The following is a 21,495-nucleotide window of genomic DNA, read 5'->3' as shown; positions in this document are numbered from 1 at the left end:
CTGGTATTTTTTAATTTTATTACAAAAAGACAAACAAGTAACTGTACAAATGTAAAAACAATTTTAGTCTTTGCTCACTCTTTTACCACCCTAAAACTCGCACCTCAAATAAATAATTCTTAAATTTTCAATCTCACTGGAACATTTTACCAAACTTGGCACTTCTTATGAGGATTCATATTAGATCCGGCAGGGCAGTCGAATTCTTTGGAAAATTCTTTTAAGTTGGACATCGGGCCTATTACTCTGAAATATAAAATTGATTTTTAAGAACAAATTAGTTGAAATATGTCAGGGTTGCTTTTTAATATCACTTTTTATGAAAAATAGTCCAGATAAAAGTAAAAACTAGTAATCAGATGACTTAATAAGTTTAGCTTTACTTTTTATGATAACAATGTGCATAATAGAAGCTGTTCTTGTAGAGTGCACAAAAGATAAAGGACTGACCTGAATAAATTTTGCTTAAATAATCAAATCTTCACGTTCTAGGACTCAGTCTCAATGGTTTGAGATGGACACCTCAAATAGTGCAAATTATGTTTTCAGTTATGAAATAAGACATAGAAATGTACCTTTTTTTTTTGGTTTTCTGACCTCATAAGCTGCTACCTGGGAAATAGGTCTCAATAGTTTAATCGAGAGCTGTCCTTAGTTTGAGCTGCTTAATGTTAATTTTGTTTTTTGAATGCATCTCTAGAAATTTTTGCACACAATTATAAAATTTGTTTAGCCAAAGATAATTCCGTGCAAAAAGTAACTTTTAGCTTATTGTTTTTTATTTAATGATAGTCAAAAAAATGTGTAATTGTTAGATGTAAGGTAAAATTACTTACTTTAAAATGATGTTAAAGTAAAAAATTTGAGCAAAATCAGTAGAATAGTTCCTAAGAAATCTAATTTCTCAGGAGCTATTCAAAGAATTTTGCTCAAATTTTGTAATGTAAAATTACATTCTTTAAATTGATGTCGAATTTTTCTTACTTATTATTAAATAAAATATTATTTTTTGTATGGAATTATATTTGGATCAGGAAATTTTACAATTATATGCAAAAATTTTTTCAATTGTCTTAAAAAATTCTCGAGCTACAGCAAAATTTGCAAGAAGTAACATTGACATTAAGGGGTCCAAACTTTACACCACTCACCTGACTAAACTATTGGGACCATGTTACCCATATTGCGACTCTCCCCTACATTTTGGAGCCAGAAATGTCAATCCCCCAAAATAAAAGATAACTTAGAGAAACTATGCTTTTGATTTTGTAACTTAAAATATCATCTGCACTATTTGAGAATAACCCCTCAAACCATTAAGATTGAGTCCTAAAATGTGAAGATCCTATTATTAGATCAAAAGTTGTTTGTCGTTTTCCGTTTATTTTATTGCCCACTGTAATAGTTTTTTTAATAAAGACATTTTTGCAGCATTCTTTGTTTACCACAGTTACGAAATAAGACATAAAAACTTACTTTTTTAAAGAGTTTTTAAAATAAGTTAAAATTTTTATAGCTAAGCATTCTGGAAATAAAAATTCTACTTTTAATGTAATTACAGAAATTTATACTAGTTCATTAATAAATTTAGGTATCTAATTATTCTGAAAACTATTAAAACTGTATTTTTATCACATACTTTACGAGAGAAGTTTATATTATAAATGTGAGTAATAAAATTAGAAATTTTTCTTGGAAAAGCAATGAGTTAATTGAAGGCATCCATAAGCAGTGCCCAACTATGGAAATAAAAAACTCCTATTGTTTTCGCGGTAAGATAGTTTTTGCTGCAGGCAGGAATTCTTGTGGAATGCACTCAATTCTTTTTGGCATCAAGATCTTTTTTTCCCCCGCAAGTAAAATTTTTTGTTCACATTTATGACATAATAGTTTTCAAAATAATTAAAAATCAAATTCTATAAATGAGCTTGCTTAAATATTTGCAATTTAATTTCTACTATTATACTAAACTTGAGCATTTCTGCAAACTGCCAGTTTGTTGGATAGGAAGGTCATAAAGTTTAGCATTTACAATTTAGAAACCAATAACATGATGGTAGTAATATAGTCAGCATTGCACACCTGTTGTTTTTACTTCCTGGTAATCATCAATCTGAAACTGGGTTTGTTCCAAGCTGTCGTAGCTTAGATCTTTAACCACTGAGCCAATAAATATATAAAATAAAACACTTAAAAATTATTTTAACTATAACTATCTTACAATTTTATATAAATACTATTTTAAATCATTTTTAATAACGACAATGAGTTGATTATGTGTAATTTTATAAGAAATATTGCTAGAAAATATTTTACCTGAATTCAGGTGGACTATGAGATCCAGATATTATCCTTAACTTCAAAACTTCTGGTCTATATTTTCCACACCAAACCTAATTTTATTAAAAAAATATTAAAGATAGAACAGATATTTCTTTTTACAGTTAACTCTTGATTATCTGGTAATTTGTTTTTTTATAACTATAAAAAAATCTACACAATGAAATAGATTCTTCTATTAAAGTTACTTTCAGTGTTGTTGTTAAATGATATCAGATCGATAGCAAAATAATACAGTGGAGTCGCACTGCTTCATCTTAAATCATTCTAAATAATGCCATAAAAATGGAGTGTGACCTAAAATGACAAATTTTTTAAGCTTGTGACTTTAGAATGCATAGATCAATCATATAGAAATCAATTATATGGTCTTTTTGGTTGATTTCTGAAGTCTGGTTTGCTTTTTTACAATTAAAATTTCACACCGGGTACAATTTAATTATTCAATTGCAAGTGTGAAAAATTGGCTCTCATTCTAAATAAAATCTCTGAAAAAATTTTGATTTACTTCATTTTTAACTGTTTTGAATTTCTTCGTCATGTGTCACATGGCTTAGTATTGCAGATAATCAGGAGCTTTCTAAATTAGTTTCATGACAAGTTTAACATGCTAAAATTCTGAAATTACCGTACATCTCAATATATAAATCAACTTTTCAAACTCCTAAAATTTGATGAAAATGAAGTTGACTTATACAATGATAATAAAGTCAGACATTGATTTTGAAATATCAATGCATTATAAACAATGAGATAGATATGAATAGCTCTGAATCAATTTACTCTTTTCAAAAACTTTATTATTTACAATTAATTTTGCATTTCTTTACATATAAACGTTAATTAGAAAGAACATTTTAAATTATGTTTAAAAAAGAGAAAGGTTGAGATAATTTGCTCAAGAATATTTTTAAAAAAAAATATAACACAATGAAATCTCTTAAAACATACATTCAGCTACAAACTTAAATTGCTGAATCTCACAAAAATCATTTTTTACCTTCATCCAAAGAATTGAAATTCCACACTTTTTAAAAGTTTTTAGAATATCATTTTTTGAGGACAAATGCATCAGATCCAGAGAGAATAACTCAAAATATATTTAGCTTGAGAAGATTTTGTATAGTTTTTATATTTTTTTAAATATATAAATTTCCATATTTGGTTTTTTTTCAGCAGTCACTTATACATTCATATCATACCGGATAAATAATCAAAATAGGGGATCGACTTTTGCACTGGAATAAGCGGTATATAGATTATTATTATCGTAGGAAGTATAATATTCCAATAAATATTCCTTTATATCTGTGAAATTATTTTTAATAGATACTGAAGGAAACTATTTATACTCACATTAGCTGCACTAATCCAAAAAAGTTGACTAGGTGTATATTTTAATCCAGGTAATTTTTTTTCTGCACCATTATCTCTTACCCAAGAATTATATGCCTGAAAATAAAATGATCTTATACATTTTAAATCTTTAATATTGAATAATAATTATAATTTGCCTTTGTAAAATATTTAGCGATGAGCTAAAAGTGTTTCCACTTTCAAAGAAGTTTTTTTTTATCAAGTTAACAGACAAATCTTTGATCATGGCGAATTTACTCTATAATATGTGAGGGAATATACTCTGTTTTTATTGTATTTAAAAATTCTAAAGACTGTATGGGATTTTAATTTTAAAAAAATCATGCTATCTTAACAAGATGTATAATTTACTTTCTTATTTTCACACAAAATACAAATCGCCACTAAAATTAATTTTTAACCTAAAAATGTTCCTTGGTTTATCTTCTTTTAAATCTTTTTTGTAAAGCTGGAAATAGAAGAGTAATGCTATAATTTAAGCAAACAATTATCTAAATAACTTCTGTAAACATTATCTGAACACATTGACCTAATAAGGCACTTTTTTGTGAAAATGAATTAGTTTCAATAATTTTAGAAGATGTATAAAATTTGAAGGCTAATGATAGTGTTTTTTAATATTTTCAACAAAAAAAAGGTTTTCGTTTAAAGTACGGAATTTTGCTCCATTTGATTCTATTTATTCCTCAATTCAAAGGTATATTATCTATAAATGGCCAAGAGATTATGCTTATAAAATGTTTTCTCACCAAATATGCTTCTTTCAGTCCTCCATTATCTGCAATATTCTCTCCTTGAGTATTGATTCCATTTAGCTGGAGTGAAAAATTTTCAATGTTAAAAAATATTAATACACAACTAACTATTTCTCAAGCAATATACGGTAGGAAGGGATAAAAAAGAATGAACTGTACATAATTGCTGTACTGGAAAGTTGTGTTGTATCAAGTAATAAATTTTATAAATATTACCCATATCTTATCATTGATTTTAAAACTTTGTCTTGCTTCTTCTAATTTAATTTTATAGTATACATATTTATAATAGTATATAAAATGATTCTATCTGGTATTATACTATTTGGCATTTATAGTATAATTTTTTGGTACATAATACAACTTTTTCAATATTTTTCATTTGCTTGGAAACTTAATTTAAAAAAATTAAAACTAAGACACAGGGTGTTTGGTAATTAATATTTTAAATACATTATTTTAGAATTCTTGTCGAAAAGGAAGTAAAAAAAGAAAAAAAATGCACATTAGAGGTCATAAATTAATAAGCCAGAAAAAGAAACAGGAAAATATGATTAATCACTTTTGACAAAAGATTTTTTTTTTTTAGCTCTTTTGATAATGGTTATACACAAAACTTCTAGACCGAAATAAGTTAATAAATTTCATATTTTATTAAAACTTATTTTATAGTAAAAAAAAGAAAAAATTAGCTTATAAAAAACAAACAAAAACAAAAACACCATTAAAACTCCTTTGAGTGACTGATTTTATTATTTAATTTGAGTTAGATATTAAAATTCACCCTTTATATCTGTTTTCTTTCAAATAATTAAGTTTAGACGTTCATTGCAAATGTTTACTTTATTTGCCTGTTTTTAANATAGTATATAAAATGATTCTATCTGGTATTATACTATTTGGCATTTATAGTATAATTTTTTGGTACATAATACAACTTTTTCAATATTTTTCATTTGCTTGGAAACTTAATTTAAAAAAATTAAAACTGAGACATCTACACAGGGTGTTTGGTAATTAATATTTTAAATACATTATTTTAGAATTCTTGTCAAAAAGGAAGTAAAAAAAAGAAGAAAAAAAATGCACATTAGAGGTCATAAATTAATAAGCCAGAAAAAGAAACATTAGGAAAATATGATTAATCACTTTTGACAAAAGATTTTTTTTTTGTTAGCTCTTTTGATAATGGTTATACACAAAACTTCTAGACCAAAATAAGTTAATAAATTTCATATTTTATTAAAACTTATTTTATAGTAAAAAAAGGAAAAAATTAGCTTATAAAAAACAAACAAAAAAAAAAAAACCATTAAAACTCCTTTGAGTGACTGATTTTATTATTTGAGTTAGATATTGTTAGATATTAAAATTCACCCTTTATATTGTTTTCTTTCAAATAATTAAGTTTAGACGTTTATTGCAAATGTTTACTTTATTTGCCTGTTTTTAAAACAAAATATAATATTTAGTTTTAACAAACTCGCCAATGGACAGTAATTTTGCAAAAGATCAAGTTGAAAAACAGCGGGAAAAAATATTAAAAAATGTGATGCAAAATTTCCAAATCTTTAGAGAAACCGGACATAAGGGCAACTTAGCAGGAACTTTGGTTGGTTGTGATGTGCATCTATGGCAAAAGATACTTTAATACTTTGATGAAATTTTAAAACTGTTAAACTTTCTTCTTTAAGCAGTTTATGATTAACTTGTGTTGCATCTGATAATTTTTACACTTAAAAAAGAACGGTATTTTACGTTTTGTCCATTGTCAGCAGTATAATTTCCATATTGGTGAATAATACATTTTGCTTTTTCCTTAAAGCGCTCATCTGTAGTATGATCCCACCAATTTTTGTTGTTGCCATCCTTATCAAATTGTCTACCTAAATAAAATAAAAAATAATAATTGCAATGTTGTTTTAAAAATATTTGTATTAACGTGAAATACTGAATTTCATATTCATTTACCTCTATCATCAAATCCATGTGTAATTTCATGTCCAATAACATAACCAATGCCGCCAAAATTCATATAACTGAAAAAATAAAATGAACAATTATTAAAAACAATTTTCTTGCTCAAATGGAATGTGTTATTTTTGCATATAATAATGATGAATTATGAAATTATCTCCTTATGTTATAAATAGCTGTGTACATTTTAATGAAGCACGTAGAGCAATACTGATGAATGCATCATCACTGCACAGTCATTGAAAAGTGGACTTAAGCAGCTGCTGAAAGAGATTAGTTTTCCAAAATTTCATTTAGTTCTTTAAACTGGGAGGTATTATATCACATTTTATCATACACAATACAGTTTCTAGTATATTATTATGCATGCTGTATACAGTCTGTTGTGGTATAAGACTGGGTAATGGGGTGAAACTGAATGTTCCTAGCGTACTGGATAACATTTTACTGTTTAAGAAGAAGCTGACATATTGGCGTATTGTTGTAGTTGAAGTCATGTCGTTTGTGTAAATAAGTATGTTTTACAGTGCCAACTCTCTAATGTTCTTTTTGTTTCTAAATTATCCTTATTTATTGGTCATTACAGTTATAAAGAATTTTTTAACCCAGTTAAACATACGTTTACTACTCTTAACAAACATTAAGGGTTTAGTCCAGTAGTAATATGATTTTGTTTCATTTCGATAACAACTGTTTTTAAAACCAGCTTGGAATATCTGGATGAAGGAAAAAAAGAACATTAAAATTTTTTTCTATTAATTGAGAGTAAGTTGTTAAACGTGAAAAAAAAATCAGAAAAAAGACATGTGAATGAAGAATTAATACAAGAAAACAGTTTTATTATCGAAACCTAAATACTTGATGCTTCTTCAGAAGAAGATGATAAAAACGCATGTGATATTGATTGTTTATATTGTAATGAAGTATTTTCTAACTAAAATAAATAAATGAATGAAAGGAAGGTAGATCCATTGTGGTAAGGGGTTTTGATGGACCCACGATAGCTGAAGTAAAGTATTTGCTTCACATGGAAATTCTGTCCATAACATTCTTAAATTCAGAGGTGATTTTGTATTCCGGGTGAACCCTGGAATTCCGAGGTTTTCGTATCATCCTTCCGGGGCAAAAAATTGGAGCCGGGCAATTGGTTTTTCTGGGAATGTCGCGGAATTCAAGTTTCTCTAGAGAGACCATTAGTTCTCGGTCTTTAGCTAATCAAAAACATAATCTGACAAAATTTTCACGGAATTCCGTAATCTAAAATTAAAATTTTGAAACTTTCGCTGAATCTTGTTAACGAGACGTGTACATACATGTGATTTTGGCAGTTTCATGGATTTTCGCCATTTTGAATATTTGGAACTACACAGGAATTAGCTATTATATCGCGATTCTTATTCACATGATTATAAATATCAAACATTGATTTCTATATTTACCTAATTTGAAGGTTACACATTGCGATTCGTGTTTACGTGATTTAAAAATCATACATTACTATTCGTATTCACGCGATTTAATTGTTCAATATCGTGATTCGTATTTACGAGTTTTTAAAATCCAATAACACGATTCGTATTCATGTGCTTTTAAAAACCAATATCGCGATTCAAATTCACGCTATTTAAAAATCTAATATCGCTATTCTTGTAGGAACTAAGATTTTTCTTAAATTTGTTACTATAAAAGTGTAATATTTTTAGTTGGTAGGTAATTTAATTATAAATCTTAAAATTACGTTAAATACGAAACATGTATGGTATAGAAAGTGATATCTTGCACATAAAATTTCCAGGGTTTGTCACAAACAATAACATCTGTAAATTGTCTTAGAAAATAAAAATGCCTGTTACTTTTTCACTGAAATTCTAGTGTCTCTAAATTTCACATTGGGTTTATACATAGTCTAATGGGGTGAAATTAGGTGATTTAACTTTTTCTGGAAAATGAAAAATCATCGATAACTAAAATAGTGCATCTGGTACTTTTCCAAAAATGATATATTATACATAACTAAACAATGAATATCTTTATTAAATTTGGCACTTTCTGGATCGAAAATTTTAGCTCCAGTGGGCCTTCGAATTTAAGCTGTTCGATCTTACCCCATCTTTCCTTATAAATTTTTCTATGAGGGACTTTTTTAAATAATATGCACTTAAAACACAGCAATTGACACAGAAATATTAAAAAAAAACTAACAATTGATGAATTAATGCTAATTCTGTCTTACTTACTGTGGTCTATCTTTATTGAAAAAAGCATTTTGTAAAATTCCAGCTGGAAATTCTGAAAGAAAAATTGTACGTTATTTATTGATTATTCTTTATATCGTAGATTATACAAATTTAAAAGGTACATGGAAATTTGTCAAATTAAATTCTTAAAATTTCTGTTCTCGCCAGTGAGATTTAAGATGCGTATAGGAAGGGGGAAATGTTTCTTATAATCCTGATCGCATTTATTTAACTTTTGCGGAGAAACTAGTAATGAGTATTTATTGTTCTCGGCAGTATTTAGGAACCACATAAAATATAAGATAGAGACAATCGAAAAAATTATTCTAGAATTTCTATTCATTTAGTCTGGCTATACTGATATAAAATATGCTCATTAATGCTGCTATTAATTAAATTATACAAATACACCTAAAAGACTTTTTGTCAAGAACACAAAGAACAGAGAGATTCTTGTTTTCTCTTATTTCATTGTCTCTTACTATTTCATAACTAATGGTTCATAATTAAGTTGAAATTTCTATGGAATGTATTATGACTGTGACAAGATAAAATGCATTACGGAATTTTGTTTTTGGATGTAACAATGGCTTTCTATAAATTAGAAAGAAAAAAATCATTAATGAAAGTAAATTTTGAATTAAGTGTTTTTGTGTAGTTTCTTTTAAACATCAGAAGATTTAAGAAGAAAATAATTGTATTTACCATAAAAAAAGTCTAGTTTTGTTTTTGTCTAGATTTTTCTCAGAATAACAAAAATTTGCTTTTTTTTAATGCTATTTACAAAAGACTTTATATTTGTGCTATTACAAAACTTATGCTATTACAGAAGATTTTTTACTTTTATAAAAAGTATCAGTTATTAAAGTTATAAAAAAGAATTAAAATGTATAACGATTATGGATTTAAACTTTCAAAAATACTAATAAATTTTCTATTGTACTTTTATTTGTTTTAAAAAATGCACTTTTTCTTATTTCATATTTACTGTATACTAGCCGCCTTCGGCGACCAGCTTAGTCACCTTTCAAAATTATCTTGTACAACATATAAATTTTAATGGCAACCAGACCGAATAAACAGGACATTTTAATTCTCTCTTGAATATTCTAATTCTTCAACCCCTCCTCCAATAATAACGCCCTAATTAATTTTAAACATTATATTAACCGAATTTATTCACCTTCTATTTGTCTGAATTAACATTATTGAAGTGCATTTATATCAATTTGAACTATGTATAAGATATGTCCACGATATTGTCGAAGTTCTTTATGTATTTAATTTTAATAGTATTTTAAAATCTGTTCGGCAGCTACACAAACCACGATAAATAAGAGTTTGGGTCATTTCAGCGTAGTAGAGGTAGCAGAAGTATTAAAAATATTTCCATCTCTGTCGTTAGATGAAGTCGAAGTTGTCCCAATGCTCCATTTTGTACTGTAGTTCTTCCTCACGCTTCTACCGATCCATAACTTTATGGTATATTATATGTAAATGCTATTGCTCGAAAATGGCTTCTGTCCCCAATAATTGGTATGAGAGTATGCGGCACCACAGCAACGTTTATGTAAAAATGTCTACAGCCATTTTAGAAAGGATCAAAAATAAGTCTTTAAATAATTATATCATAAGTAAGCTTTTATTTGAAAAAATTTACGTAGAAATACGTGTCGTACGTAAATCGCATCATAAATTTTTCGATTTAGAAGTCAATAAGGTGCGATACACGCGTAACGTCGCTTACAGGTATCCAATTAAATCCATGGTTAGGAGTAATCACTTTTCGAGTTGTAAGTACCCAATTGATTTTTTAAAATCGCCTGTTATGTTTCATTATATTCAAAAACTTAATGTAGAAAGATCAGCTTTTTAATAATAGAAGTGAAAAATAATTAAATACCTATGCTGTTTTCCAAGGCATTATAAAATGCGTTGACAACTGCTGCCCTTGCATGCTTTTTCCACCTGTCAAAACAGACAATATTTCAGTTACATACCAACATCAAATTTAAAGTTACACTTTAATGCCAAAATTCTAATTCATTCTTTTCCCATGTTTCAAAGTATGTTTAAGTTAGTTTTATGCGTAATACGCAACTTAATCATACAGCAAACAAAATTTAAATATCAGATCACAATAATATATATAAGTTACATACAGTCACACATAAGTTACATCTTAATGCTAAAAGTTCAATCCATCATTTCCCATTTTCCAAGTAAGTTAGTTTGTTGCATGATACGCTACTTAATCATACAGCAAACAATATTTCAAATTCATGTCACCATATATTGCATAGAAATTACATCTTAATGCCAAAACTCCAATCCATCATTTACCCATTTTTCAAAATATGTTTGGGATTTTTTGTTACATAATGTGCAACTTACTCATACAGCAAACAATATTTCAATTCCATATCGCAAATAAACATATAAGTTACATTTTGATGCCAAAACCATCATCAAGCAATCTCCATTTTCCCCAAGTATGTCTAAATTAGTTTATAGCGTAGTAAGCAACTTTCGCTTTGTATAAATTCTGTTTATTCCTAAAGCTGTATGAACACACATATAGTCACATTAAGTAAACTTTAGTTTATTAAAATTTTGGCCACTTCTGTTTATCTTCTAAATTTTATTGGAATTTAAAAATTTCTGAAGTTTTAAATACCAGAAATTTTACAAAATTGGGATTTGGGCACATGTTCTTACAGAGTTTGAATTTAATTTGATTTGCATACATCGCATTGCAATATATGAATTGCATCAGAGAAACGTTAACTTTATCTACATTTATGTTTTTAGCAATAACACTACTTTGAAATAATAATGAAAATAAAAATCTCCACTAAAATTTTTAAATGATTTTTTTATTGTTGTTTTTTATTTAAGATTTTGATTAACTAAACGGTAAATCCTCACTTAAAGATATGTCTAAACAAAGTTGTAAGGGAAACTACATAGGAAATGTTCAAGTTATTCAATTTCTTTAAAATAGGATGAAAAGTGAAGAAAAGTCTCAGTAGTCCCATTATCAAACACAAACATGCTATCTTTATTATTTTAAACAGAAAACACACTTAACAATCTATAGTCGTTTTTTTAACATGCAATTAATAAATGTACTTTTAAAAAAAAAAGTCTCTTATGAGCTGATCAAAAATGTTGCTCTTCCCATAAGTTGTCCACTCTATCAATACAACATTTAAATGCTAAACCTGTATTTCAGTAAAAAGAAAAAAAAAAAGTTTCAGTTTCTAACTTGGAGGAAAAGGAAGTTTCAACTATTTATTTGATAAGAATGTTTTTGTTTGCCTTTTATTATTTGCTTTCCTTATTACCAACATTTGCTGATTAAGTTGAACTGTTTTCTGAAATTTATAAATTGTATGGCAAATATTGAGTTGACGATAGAAAAATTTTCGTATTTTTTTAAATTTTTATTATTTTTTTTATTCAGAATTAAATCATACTGATAAAAGTTTTCCATTCCCGCTCAATTTAGAATTTATTATTATAAATATTTTTTTTTAAACTCAAATTAATGTTCGCTTAAATTATCCGCAAATATTATTTCTCTTAAATAAAATAAAAACTAAGGAAAAATTCGTATGTGTACACATTAGTGTTTTTATATATTAAGTATCGATTTAAAAAAAAAATCTCAGAACAATTCAATTTTGCATATTTAGAGTGTATAAAATTTTCTAATAATTGATATGTATATAAATACTTACATAACTTTTCAAATAAGAGCAATTAGACATTTTTTTACATAGTAACAGTTGTATGAATAAATTCAGATGATTTTTTGTGAAATAATTCTTTAAAATATATATATATATATATTTTTTTTAAGGAATATATTTTGGTACAAGTTTATCGTGTTTTGGTAACCATTTACTCACTCTGAACAGAATTAGCTAAAAAGCCAGTATTATAACAGTATTATTTTTAAATAGGTTGCACTTTTGTCATATTTTAACCCTAGATCATTAACTAAACTTAAGTTTGTTCTGTACCTAATCATTCGACTTATAGACTACGAAATAAAAACGAATTATTTCTTTTATTTAAGTTAAATGAATTAGCGTCACTGTAAGCAGAAACTCTTAAATTTTTAATAAAGTATAGATTTGCGATAAAATTTGACGTTCGCAATATTTGAAGATGTGATGCGCGACCGGCCTGTGTAGGGGGCAGGGAACTGTCTTTGCAACAGAAAGGTTTTGGGTTCGAATCCCGGGCAAGGCATGGTTCTTTCCTTCGCTGTACTATCTGTCCTCACTGCGGGAGCGACGTTTGGCCCACCTAATATGGTGCCCCTGAAAGAGAGGCCAACAAAATCGCCCTGTAAATGCCTGAATTGACGGATGTTAACACAGGTGGGCATTGGGGGAAAAAAAATATTTGAAAATGTAAGTTACCTTGACGGGCAAAAGTTGGCAACCTATTAGACGGAAGTTAAGTTATCTAGGATTAATTAATAACTGAAAATTCCATACTTACTCTCCTTTAATATTTGGTTTCCTTAATTGAGAAAAAGCATAATCTGTGGACCACCTTCTAAGACTCATGATATTTTCAAAATAACTTCCGTTCGTAATAGTTAACTAAAAAAGACCAAGCAACAGTTCTAGATATATATTTTTCAAACAGATAAATAGCATTGTATCGATTTTTACTTACATTTTCATAAAGCTCCATAACGAGTGACTCATTTAATAATTCTTGTGGGTACCCAATATAAGGAGTAATAGCTTTCGCCTGTAACAATATGCAAAAAAAGTAAGTTATAATGAAAATACGTCAGAATGTAGCATTTAAGAATATTATTTTTCATCACAATAGGCACATATTGGGCTTAGTTTTCAAAACAGTGAAATTAACGAAAACTGAGTTCATAAAATTTAAAAAAATACGTACCTTCTCTTTAGCTTGTTTTTTTGTTTCGTCATCCATCCAATCGATTTGTTCTAATATAATTAAAAATTCTTTGCTAATGTATTTAACCAGCTCCATGGCCTGAAATAAATTTCAAATTGTACTAAAAATTAATCAAAGGGTAATTTTTTGTTTAAATTACATGATAAAATTTGTTTAAATTACACAATTTAATATATGGCACAATGGTATTCCAATTGAAGTTATTATTTAGTTTTCCAGGAATAAACAGGTAGCTAATTCATTGATTTTTGCAATATGTTCTTCAACATGGAGTGGCTCTTGTTATAGGACAGGGATGGCGAACCAATGGCACGCGTGCCATTTATGACTCCCGAGACAATATTTTGGGCCCGCCACCGATCACATTTGTTATTTACACTATGAATTGTTATTACTCAAATGCTATTACACTAAGAAGCATATGCAACAATTAAATTAAAATTCACAAAAAACACGCAAAATAATAAACAATTATTAATGAAAAAAATTAATTAATGCTAAAAAAGCAATTAATAACCATAAAAAACAAGCTAACAATAAATAACTAATAAAAAAAATAAAAAGTCCTGCTTAAACTAACATCTTACAACCTAATATAAGTTATTTGTCATCTAATCTGCAACAACAGAAGTCACACTGATGTTACTTTAAGTTGAATTACGCGTATAACTGAGACATAGCAAAATATTTTTTTTTCAATGTAATTAAGGAGTTTTGAGTTGATAGTATTTAGTATTATTATTTTCCCAATAATCACGAAGTCAAAATTATTTGACGGCACGTCTATGACCTCATTAAACATTTTTTTGGAAAAAAATGGCACGTTGGTGTATAAAGGTTCGCCACCCCTGTTATAGGATATCGATACTTTGAACAATTATGTTTGCAAATCACAAAATCTATATGCTGAAAAGTTTTCTGGTATTTTCGAAGTAGTTAAAAACTTATGGCTTTTTGTAATGGTAACTATGCTTTTAATCATTTAATATATGATGAGTAAGTAGTAAAGATGTTAGTCTGCAAAGGCGCCTTATAAAATTTAAATTTGATTATTTCAATAAAAAAAAATTTTTTTCTCGAGACTCAATTTTAAACACATAACTTACAGTGTATAAAATTATAAGAATTCTAAACATTAATTTATTTACGCTACAAATGATAATTTACCCACAAAAGATGAAAAAGATGATTTTTAAGAGTTGAAAAATAATTAATATTAGTAAAGAGAGTCAAAATATAAAATAAATAACGCATGCAGTTCATAAATCGAGAGCAATTAAGCAAAAAAGACTTAAGTCCATTAAATAGTTGTCCCATTTTGAACGTAAATAATAATAACACAATTATTTTAAAAATGTGCCTTTTGCTGCATTGTTATTGGAAAAGCAATTATATGTTTTTTTTTATTTAAATTTTATTCCTTGATTTAATTTTTTTAGGACATCCGAAAGATGACGTGTCCCAGCAAAAGCCAATCATTCTTGCCGAAATTGAACATTATGTATGCAAAGCTCTATGGTTTTGCATTATTATTACAAAGGGGAAGCAATATTAAAAATATTTTTATTTAGTTCTTCAGCCCCGAGTAGTCTCACGTGGCAAAATATTAAACTATTTGAACACGGGTATTTTTTTCCACAGTTCATTGCACATTATTATTATGTTATTTAATTCACAATTTCTAATGACATTGCCGAAAATGGTGACAATTTTCTCTTAATTCGTGTTTTTTATTATTTAATGTTATTTTATTAAAATGTTTCAGTAATTTCGTGGATACCCTACATTTATGATTAATTCTTCTTACCCTATGTTTGCTGTCTCCTTTGAAATAATGCTTCACATAGTATGAACTCAAAGCTATCCCAAGGCTTCCGCTTAACGAAGAAAGGCACTGTTCCCAACGGGGCTCTTCTTGACTTTTACCAGTAATAACTGAACTGTATTCTTGAGCTAGAGCTCTCCAATCTTTAGACAACATAGTCAAGGACTGTGCTACAACTCTCCATAACATGTAGTTTGCAACGATCCTATAAAAAAAAACATTTAAACATACAACTTACTAAACATATAACTTAATATACGTATTTAATAATTTTAAAACATATTAGACAACTATTGATTTTCACTAAGCTATTGTCATTACGTTACAAAACTCATTAAAAGATGACTTTTGTAATTTGTAACTAATTTTATGACTTTGAAAAATTCGTAGTTTGCTAAGAAGAACACAGCAAACCGTACTTTGCTAAATGCTCCAAGTAAAAAGTTCACCAAAGTGACAAAATTACTATTGTCATTTCTTCAAGGAAACGAATTTCGTCAAAAATAAAGAAATATTTTGTCATTCTAATTTTTTTTTCCAAAATAAATAACCTCGGAGTGTCTAGTAATAATCACTTAATCTTTAGCATCATATAGGTGTACGAATGTCGTCCTAACAACACAAGAGGAAGAGATAGAAGAGAGTTAAATTACACCCATGTCCGAATCGGGATTCGGACCCAGGATCTTACTGGTACGAAACCAACACCATGACCGCCATGCAGTGTGGTTGGCTTATTGCATTAATTTATTTTCAATCGTCTAGTTATGTCATTCTAGTTGACAATCTCTCTCAATGCACTACGGTGAGTTTTCGAGTTGAGAAAATATTTTCATCATTTATTTTAGAATCGGTGTTTAAGTTACGTGATTTCGTGACGAAATGATTCTTAAAATTAGCGAAATAGAGCTCAAGTATTGCCTAATCGTCAAAAGTGAGAGTTTTATTTTTGAGAGTGAGGTATAGCACCAATGTATATTTATGTACTACTGATTACTTAGTATCTGGTAAGTATTGTAATATTTGTAAACATTACTCGTGGTGAGAAGCCGATATTCCGTTAACCCCTTCAGGACTGTTATCACATATAACTGATCGCGTCCAGGGCTCTTTAGCCCGATTCATGTATGATACCCACATGTCATTCTTTCATGTATGATACCGTAGGCCCTTCACGGCCTACGGTATCATACATGAAACGAGTCTTTCTGACTTCAGTGGCGCAAGATCACATGGACTAGATCACAATTCGAAACTCGCGTATTAGAATAAAAAAAACTCGGAGCATGCATGCCTAGAGAAGAGCTCCTACTTTCTTATTCTGCCAGGACTGAAGAGGTTTTAAGACAATCGCCTTCTATTCCGTTGTAATCTCCAAAATTGACAATTAATGATAATCCATAATTATTCTGATCGGTATAGGTAATCTTTCCTAGAAATATTACTAAGTAAGTGGGGTAATTACATCAATCGTGATTTTCAGAAAAGTAACTTTCCTTTTTACCCAGCACGTGGAAGAAAAATGAGCAATTATGTAAATTTTTAGGGAAATTTAATTTTCATTATCCTAAAAGTATATGCAAAATAAAATGAAATCCAAGTTGAAACATTACCTCTTATCCGTCGTAGCGATAAGCTCTCCAAATTTCTTCAAAAATTTTGGAACCGATACAATCATTGTTTCATTTTCAGTAATTGGATCATTCAAAAGTCCATTAAAATACTTGGGCCAATCAATCTACAATGCATCAAAATAGAAACATATAGTTTGTTATTGGTTTGTAAATACGTTTGTGAAATTCTAATTTTAAGGAAAGGATTTTAGCAAAATAATTATCTTTTTGTTGTATTTTGTGTATGTTTCAGAGAAAAAAAACTTTTTTGATAACTATCGAGTGCTTTGTTTAAAATAATTTCTTGTTTTGTTTCATCTACCACTTTCATTTAAAAAAAAACGACGATGACAATTTTTCAGTATAAGATTAAATTAATGTGGTAGAATTTAAATTCGGAAGACATAAGAATAGCCAAATATATATATTATAAAAGCTGAGATTGGAATATTATTGTCGTTGTTAAAAATCCCGTTTTTATCAAACAATTACTGTCATTTTTCAGAATTTTCTAATCATTCTAACACAGAGTTCTTGCTTTTTTGTTAGAGAGTTACAACATACGGGTAACATTCTCTGATTGGTCAAAATTTTCCCAAATGAAACGAAACTGACATTTTTTTCGTAGACTTAGCATGTGTTGATAGACAAGGTATTTTTATCTGACAGAATCAAAAATTTTTTATATTTAAAGAGTTTATTCAGTACAACAACAATTAGATGTACTTTGAGGTAGTTTTGTGCTTCTTTCTTGGCTGGGAAAAAAATCGTAACGTAATTAAACAGTGGTACTATAGCAACAAAGGATTTGTTGTATTTGAGCTTATTAATTATATAACTATGCTGATTTTACTTATTTTTAATTTTATGCGATGTATTTATTATTGATTTTGTTTTTATTTTCTTTTGAAACTTGAGATTTTAAGTATTTTCTCGGTGTCCTTATGTGTTAGTGTTAATCTGGCAGTTTAGATTTCTTATGGCTGAAATCTAAGTGATTATTGTGTCTTTTTATTGTACCAATTTATTAAGTTAGAAAGCAGTCACATTAAATATTGTATAACGTATTTATGCATCGTTGAATATAGAAAAGTACCTATTGAGTTTGAATAGAAAATAAAAATCTGTATTGAGTAGCTAGATATTCTATGAAATAAACGTGGAGGGGTATTAAATTCTTCTATAATGATCAAAGTTATTTTAATGAATAATTGGAAACTAATTGTTTCTAGTGACGCATGGACAAGCCAAGAGCGCCAGCCATTGGTCTTTTTAAAAGTCTGCAAGGTGCATCTTTCGTTCGACAAGAGAGCAGAGCTAAGATGAATGTGCGACTTGACTCAGAACCCCATGGATAGTAGCACCACACTTTCGTGAGGTCACTTCCAGATTTTAGACATATATTTGAAGGGAAAGGAAATTTTCCCCAGATCCCTCTACCCATGCTATTGCTCAGCAACCTACCACATGACTTTCGATGATTTTACGAGCTCATATGTCGCATGTACTAAGTAGGTCATAGCGGCTTCGAAGATCGGACCCTCAGTCCCTACGGACCGAAGTTTGGTGCTCTAGCCACTACAGCCAAAGCTGGTGAATTTACTGATGAATCCTTAATATTAGGACTGTCGTTGCAATAAGTTTGACTTTGCAACGCCATTCTAAAAAGACCATTATTTATCTGTACGACGGAAATTTGTTACAAACACAATAACCAGTAGTTTAGAAGAAATGTTATTCTTACCCCTGGAACAAGTTCTTGCAACTGTGGAAGTGTGAATTTGTTGTACATACTACTTAGATTTCTACGTTCTTCTCTTGGTAATGAATACTGAAATAAAATTTGCATTTTATAGTTAAAACAGTTTAAGCAAGAATAATTTAACAAACTAAAATATAAAATTTCATTCTTTCATTAGCAAAGGATTTTTCTCAGATTTTCAATATTAATTTACCATTAATGCACAAACTTCAAATAATAAGCTAATCAAAATACTATATCAGAGATCATAAGAGTAAAAAAACACTACTTTAAAAACCAAAAGAACAAAATTCTCATAATAATTATTTAAGTCAACTCAATTATTTATTAATTCTTAGATAAAAATTACTTTGGGTTTAATTTTTAAAATATAAGTAGAATTTTTTTTGTGCAATATAGGCATGGCATAAACATGGATTATTTAAAAAAAATATTAATGGTGCAATAACTTTTCAACAATTAATCAGGAAAATTAGATCTGTGTTTAAGAGTCGAAACGAATATTTCATAAGGAAAAAAAAACAACATTTTAATATTTAAACTTTTATGGTTCTTTGCAATATAATAGTAGTATTTCATTCCAAAATCATTAGAACCGCTGTTGTTTCAGGTTATTCAAGTCAACAATACATTTTGTTTCGCTGTGCAAAAACTGAAAGGCTTAAAAACTCGAAATTATGAAAGTTTATAGAAAAATATATTGGGAGTATGTTGGAATAGAAAAACAAATACATTCGATAATTAGTTAAGGAATTATTTATTGCTAGACTTGCAGGTGGTCTGCTCTGCAGACCGCAGAAATGCAACTACGAAATTGAAATTTACCGTGTTGAAAAGAATATGTATCAAGTTTCAAAAGAAAAAAGTTTATTAATGAAATGAACTCTATGGTTTTCTGAGATTCTGATTTGTTCCATAGCTATTGCAAATTTAGGTGTTTTTTCCCCTTATATTTTCTTTCTTTCGCTTCACTTTACATTTTATATAACATGTCTTATATACTAGTGAATTGGAACTTAATAGTTGTATGCTACACGGTTGCTATGCTACACTCTGAAACTGAATCAGCATCTATATGATTCAGTTTCCTACTTTTGAAAAGAAATGAAATGTATCTCAATTTCTCAGAAACATGATATTAAATGGAGTCTTCTGAGATTTTAGGAAACATTTTTGTCGAGTCAAAATTAGTTTCTGTAATTTTTTACAGTGTATTGAAAAATTATAATTAAAAGCACTTCAAAGTAACACTGTATAGTATACGATTGAATCGAATGAAATTCTCGAAAGTCACTTACGTTTGCTAAAGTAATCTCAAAGTTCAAGGCTTGCAGCAATTCTTTCTCAACAGTTTGTTCATTTGCTCCAAGTTTCTTGGCAGTTTTGATCATCAAATTGAAATAGGCTTCAGTGGAGGAGTCGTTTAAGCCCTTCACTAAATATGTCCTATCTGGCATCCCCAAGGAAGTTTGATCCAGCTGTAAGTAAAAAGCGTAAATATTAGATTTGTAACTTATATCATTAGTTTGCTTGTAATGTATTACAAAGTAATTGTTGAAGAATTACAACTTAATTTTTTTTTAAATATTCTAAATAAATGTATCACGCTTTGTGCCGCATTAACTAACGCTTGTGTTGTGTATTATTCATAAATTAAAGAAATCGTGGCAAATTTTGATGAGTTATGACGTCGGACACTTGTGAATAAACATCTAATAATAAAACATCTAATAATAAAACATTTAGTGTCAATTCCTTAGTAAAATATCTCAAAATTCATTTAATTAATAAATATCTGACCACGGTTGGTCTCATACGTGATAAATTTAGAAGCATAATTCATAAATTTTGAAGATAAACTACGAATTTATTTCATTGAGCAACATATTGGTTGAACAATTCTGAATTCAGGAACTAATTATTTTGAATTTTAATCATCTAACCACAGATTTTTACAAATCATTCTGCAAAAGAGAGACTAATTCAATAACATTATTTTTTGACGCTATATTGGATTTTTGAGAATCATATTGGATTCTGTACCTCGAATTCAGATTGTCTCGTTTTGAATTTGTAATTGGCGATGATTTCCACTGATTTTCCTAAGATACATAAAAATTTATTGTAGACGATATTCAACTGAAAAATTTTAAATGTATTCAAAAGCTCCTGTTTAATGTTTCGAAAATCACTCTTAGATTTCAATACAAACTTTAAAGGTTTTTTTCTTATTAAGGATTCTGAGAGTTTTATTGAATTCTTGTTAAATTTTTTTCAAATATTTTTTTAAACTAAATCATTAACATTTTATGTGCAACAAGAAATTTTATTATGAAAAACATTTTTTTTAATAAGAACATTTTGCTTGAAATAAAAAATTGAAATCGGATACGCCATGTTAAAATAATCTGAAGTGTCCAGTAGGCTTCACTTAATAAATATAAATAACAGTCAATGACTAGAAACGCTCATAAACAATTCAAAACTTATATAATAATCTGCCATTATCTAGAGTTTATTTCATTTTATCCTCCGAAAATAAATATCTTCTTGTTGAGAAAAGAATTTTGGTCCCGTCAATTTTCTGAAAAAGCTAATACAATTGGAAAAAAAAAACCTGACTTAAATTTTGTGTTCTGGATAGAATTTCTGATGT

The 21,495-nt window shown here is 28.3% G+C and overlaps 1 protein-coding gene across 5 annotated transcripts in view; it reads right to left on the bottom strand.

Annotated features, from left to right (window-relative positions):
• Nucleotide 1: 1 nt before the first annotated feature.
• The window catches only part of LOC107438986 (neprilysin-2), an 84,830-nt gene continuing 63,336 nt past the window's right edge, over nt 2-21,495 (bottom strand). For all 5 annotated transcript variants that reach the window (XM_043045146.2, XM_043045149.2, XM_043045148.2 and 2 more), the window contains 15 exons: nt 20,138-20,317; nt 18,822-18,908; nt 17,078-17,202; nt 15,447-15,669; nt 13,619-13,717; nt 13,382-13,459; nt 13,202-13,305; nt 10,590-10,654; nt 8,687-8,738; nt 6,444-6,511; nt 6,231-6,358; nt 4,467-4,532; nt 3,697-3,792; nt 2,317-2,393; nt 2-246 (listed from right to left, as the gene is read on the bottom strand). In XM_043045146.2, the coding sequence (XP_042901080.1) occupies nt 147-246; nt 2,317-2,393; nt 3,697-3,792; nt 4,467-4,532; nt 6,231-6,358; nt 6,444-6,511; nt 8,687-8,738; nt 10,590-10,654; nt 13,202-13,305; nt 13,382-13,459; nt 13,619-13,717; nt 15,447-15,669; nt 17,078-17,202; nt 18,822-18,908; nt 20,138-20,317 (1,548 nt within the window). In that variant the 3' untranslated portion in view covers nt 2-146. The remainder of the gene's footprint in view (nt 247-2,316; nt 2,394-3,696; nt 3,793-4,466; nt 4,533-6,230; nt 6,359-6,443; nt 6,512-8,686; nt 8,739-10,589; nt 10,655-13,201; nt 13,306-13,381; nt 13,460-13,618; nt 13,718-15,446; nt 15,670-17,077; nt 17,203-18,821; nt 18,909-20,137; nt 20,318-21,495) is intronic.

The sequence above is a fragment of the Parasteatoda tepidariorum genome, chromosome 1 (genome assembly GCF_043381705.1).
Source record: "Parasteatoda tepidariorum isolate YZ-2023 chromosome 1, CAS_Ptep_4.0, whole genome shotgun sequence".
Lineage (NCBI taxonomy): Eukaryota > Metazoa > Arthropoda > Arachnida > Araneae > Theridiidae > Parasteatoda > Parasteatoda tepidariorum.
The sequence above is the reverse complement of the archived record's forward strand: the minus strand, read 5'-3'. Positions and strand labels throughout refer to the sequence as shown.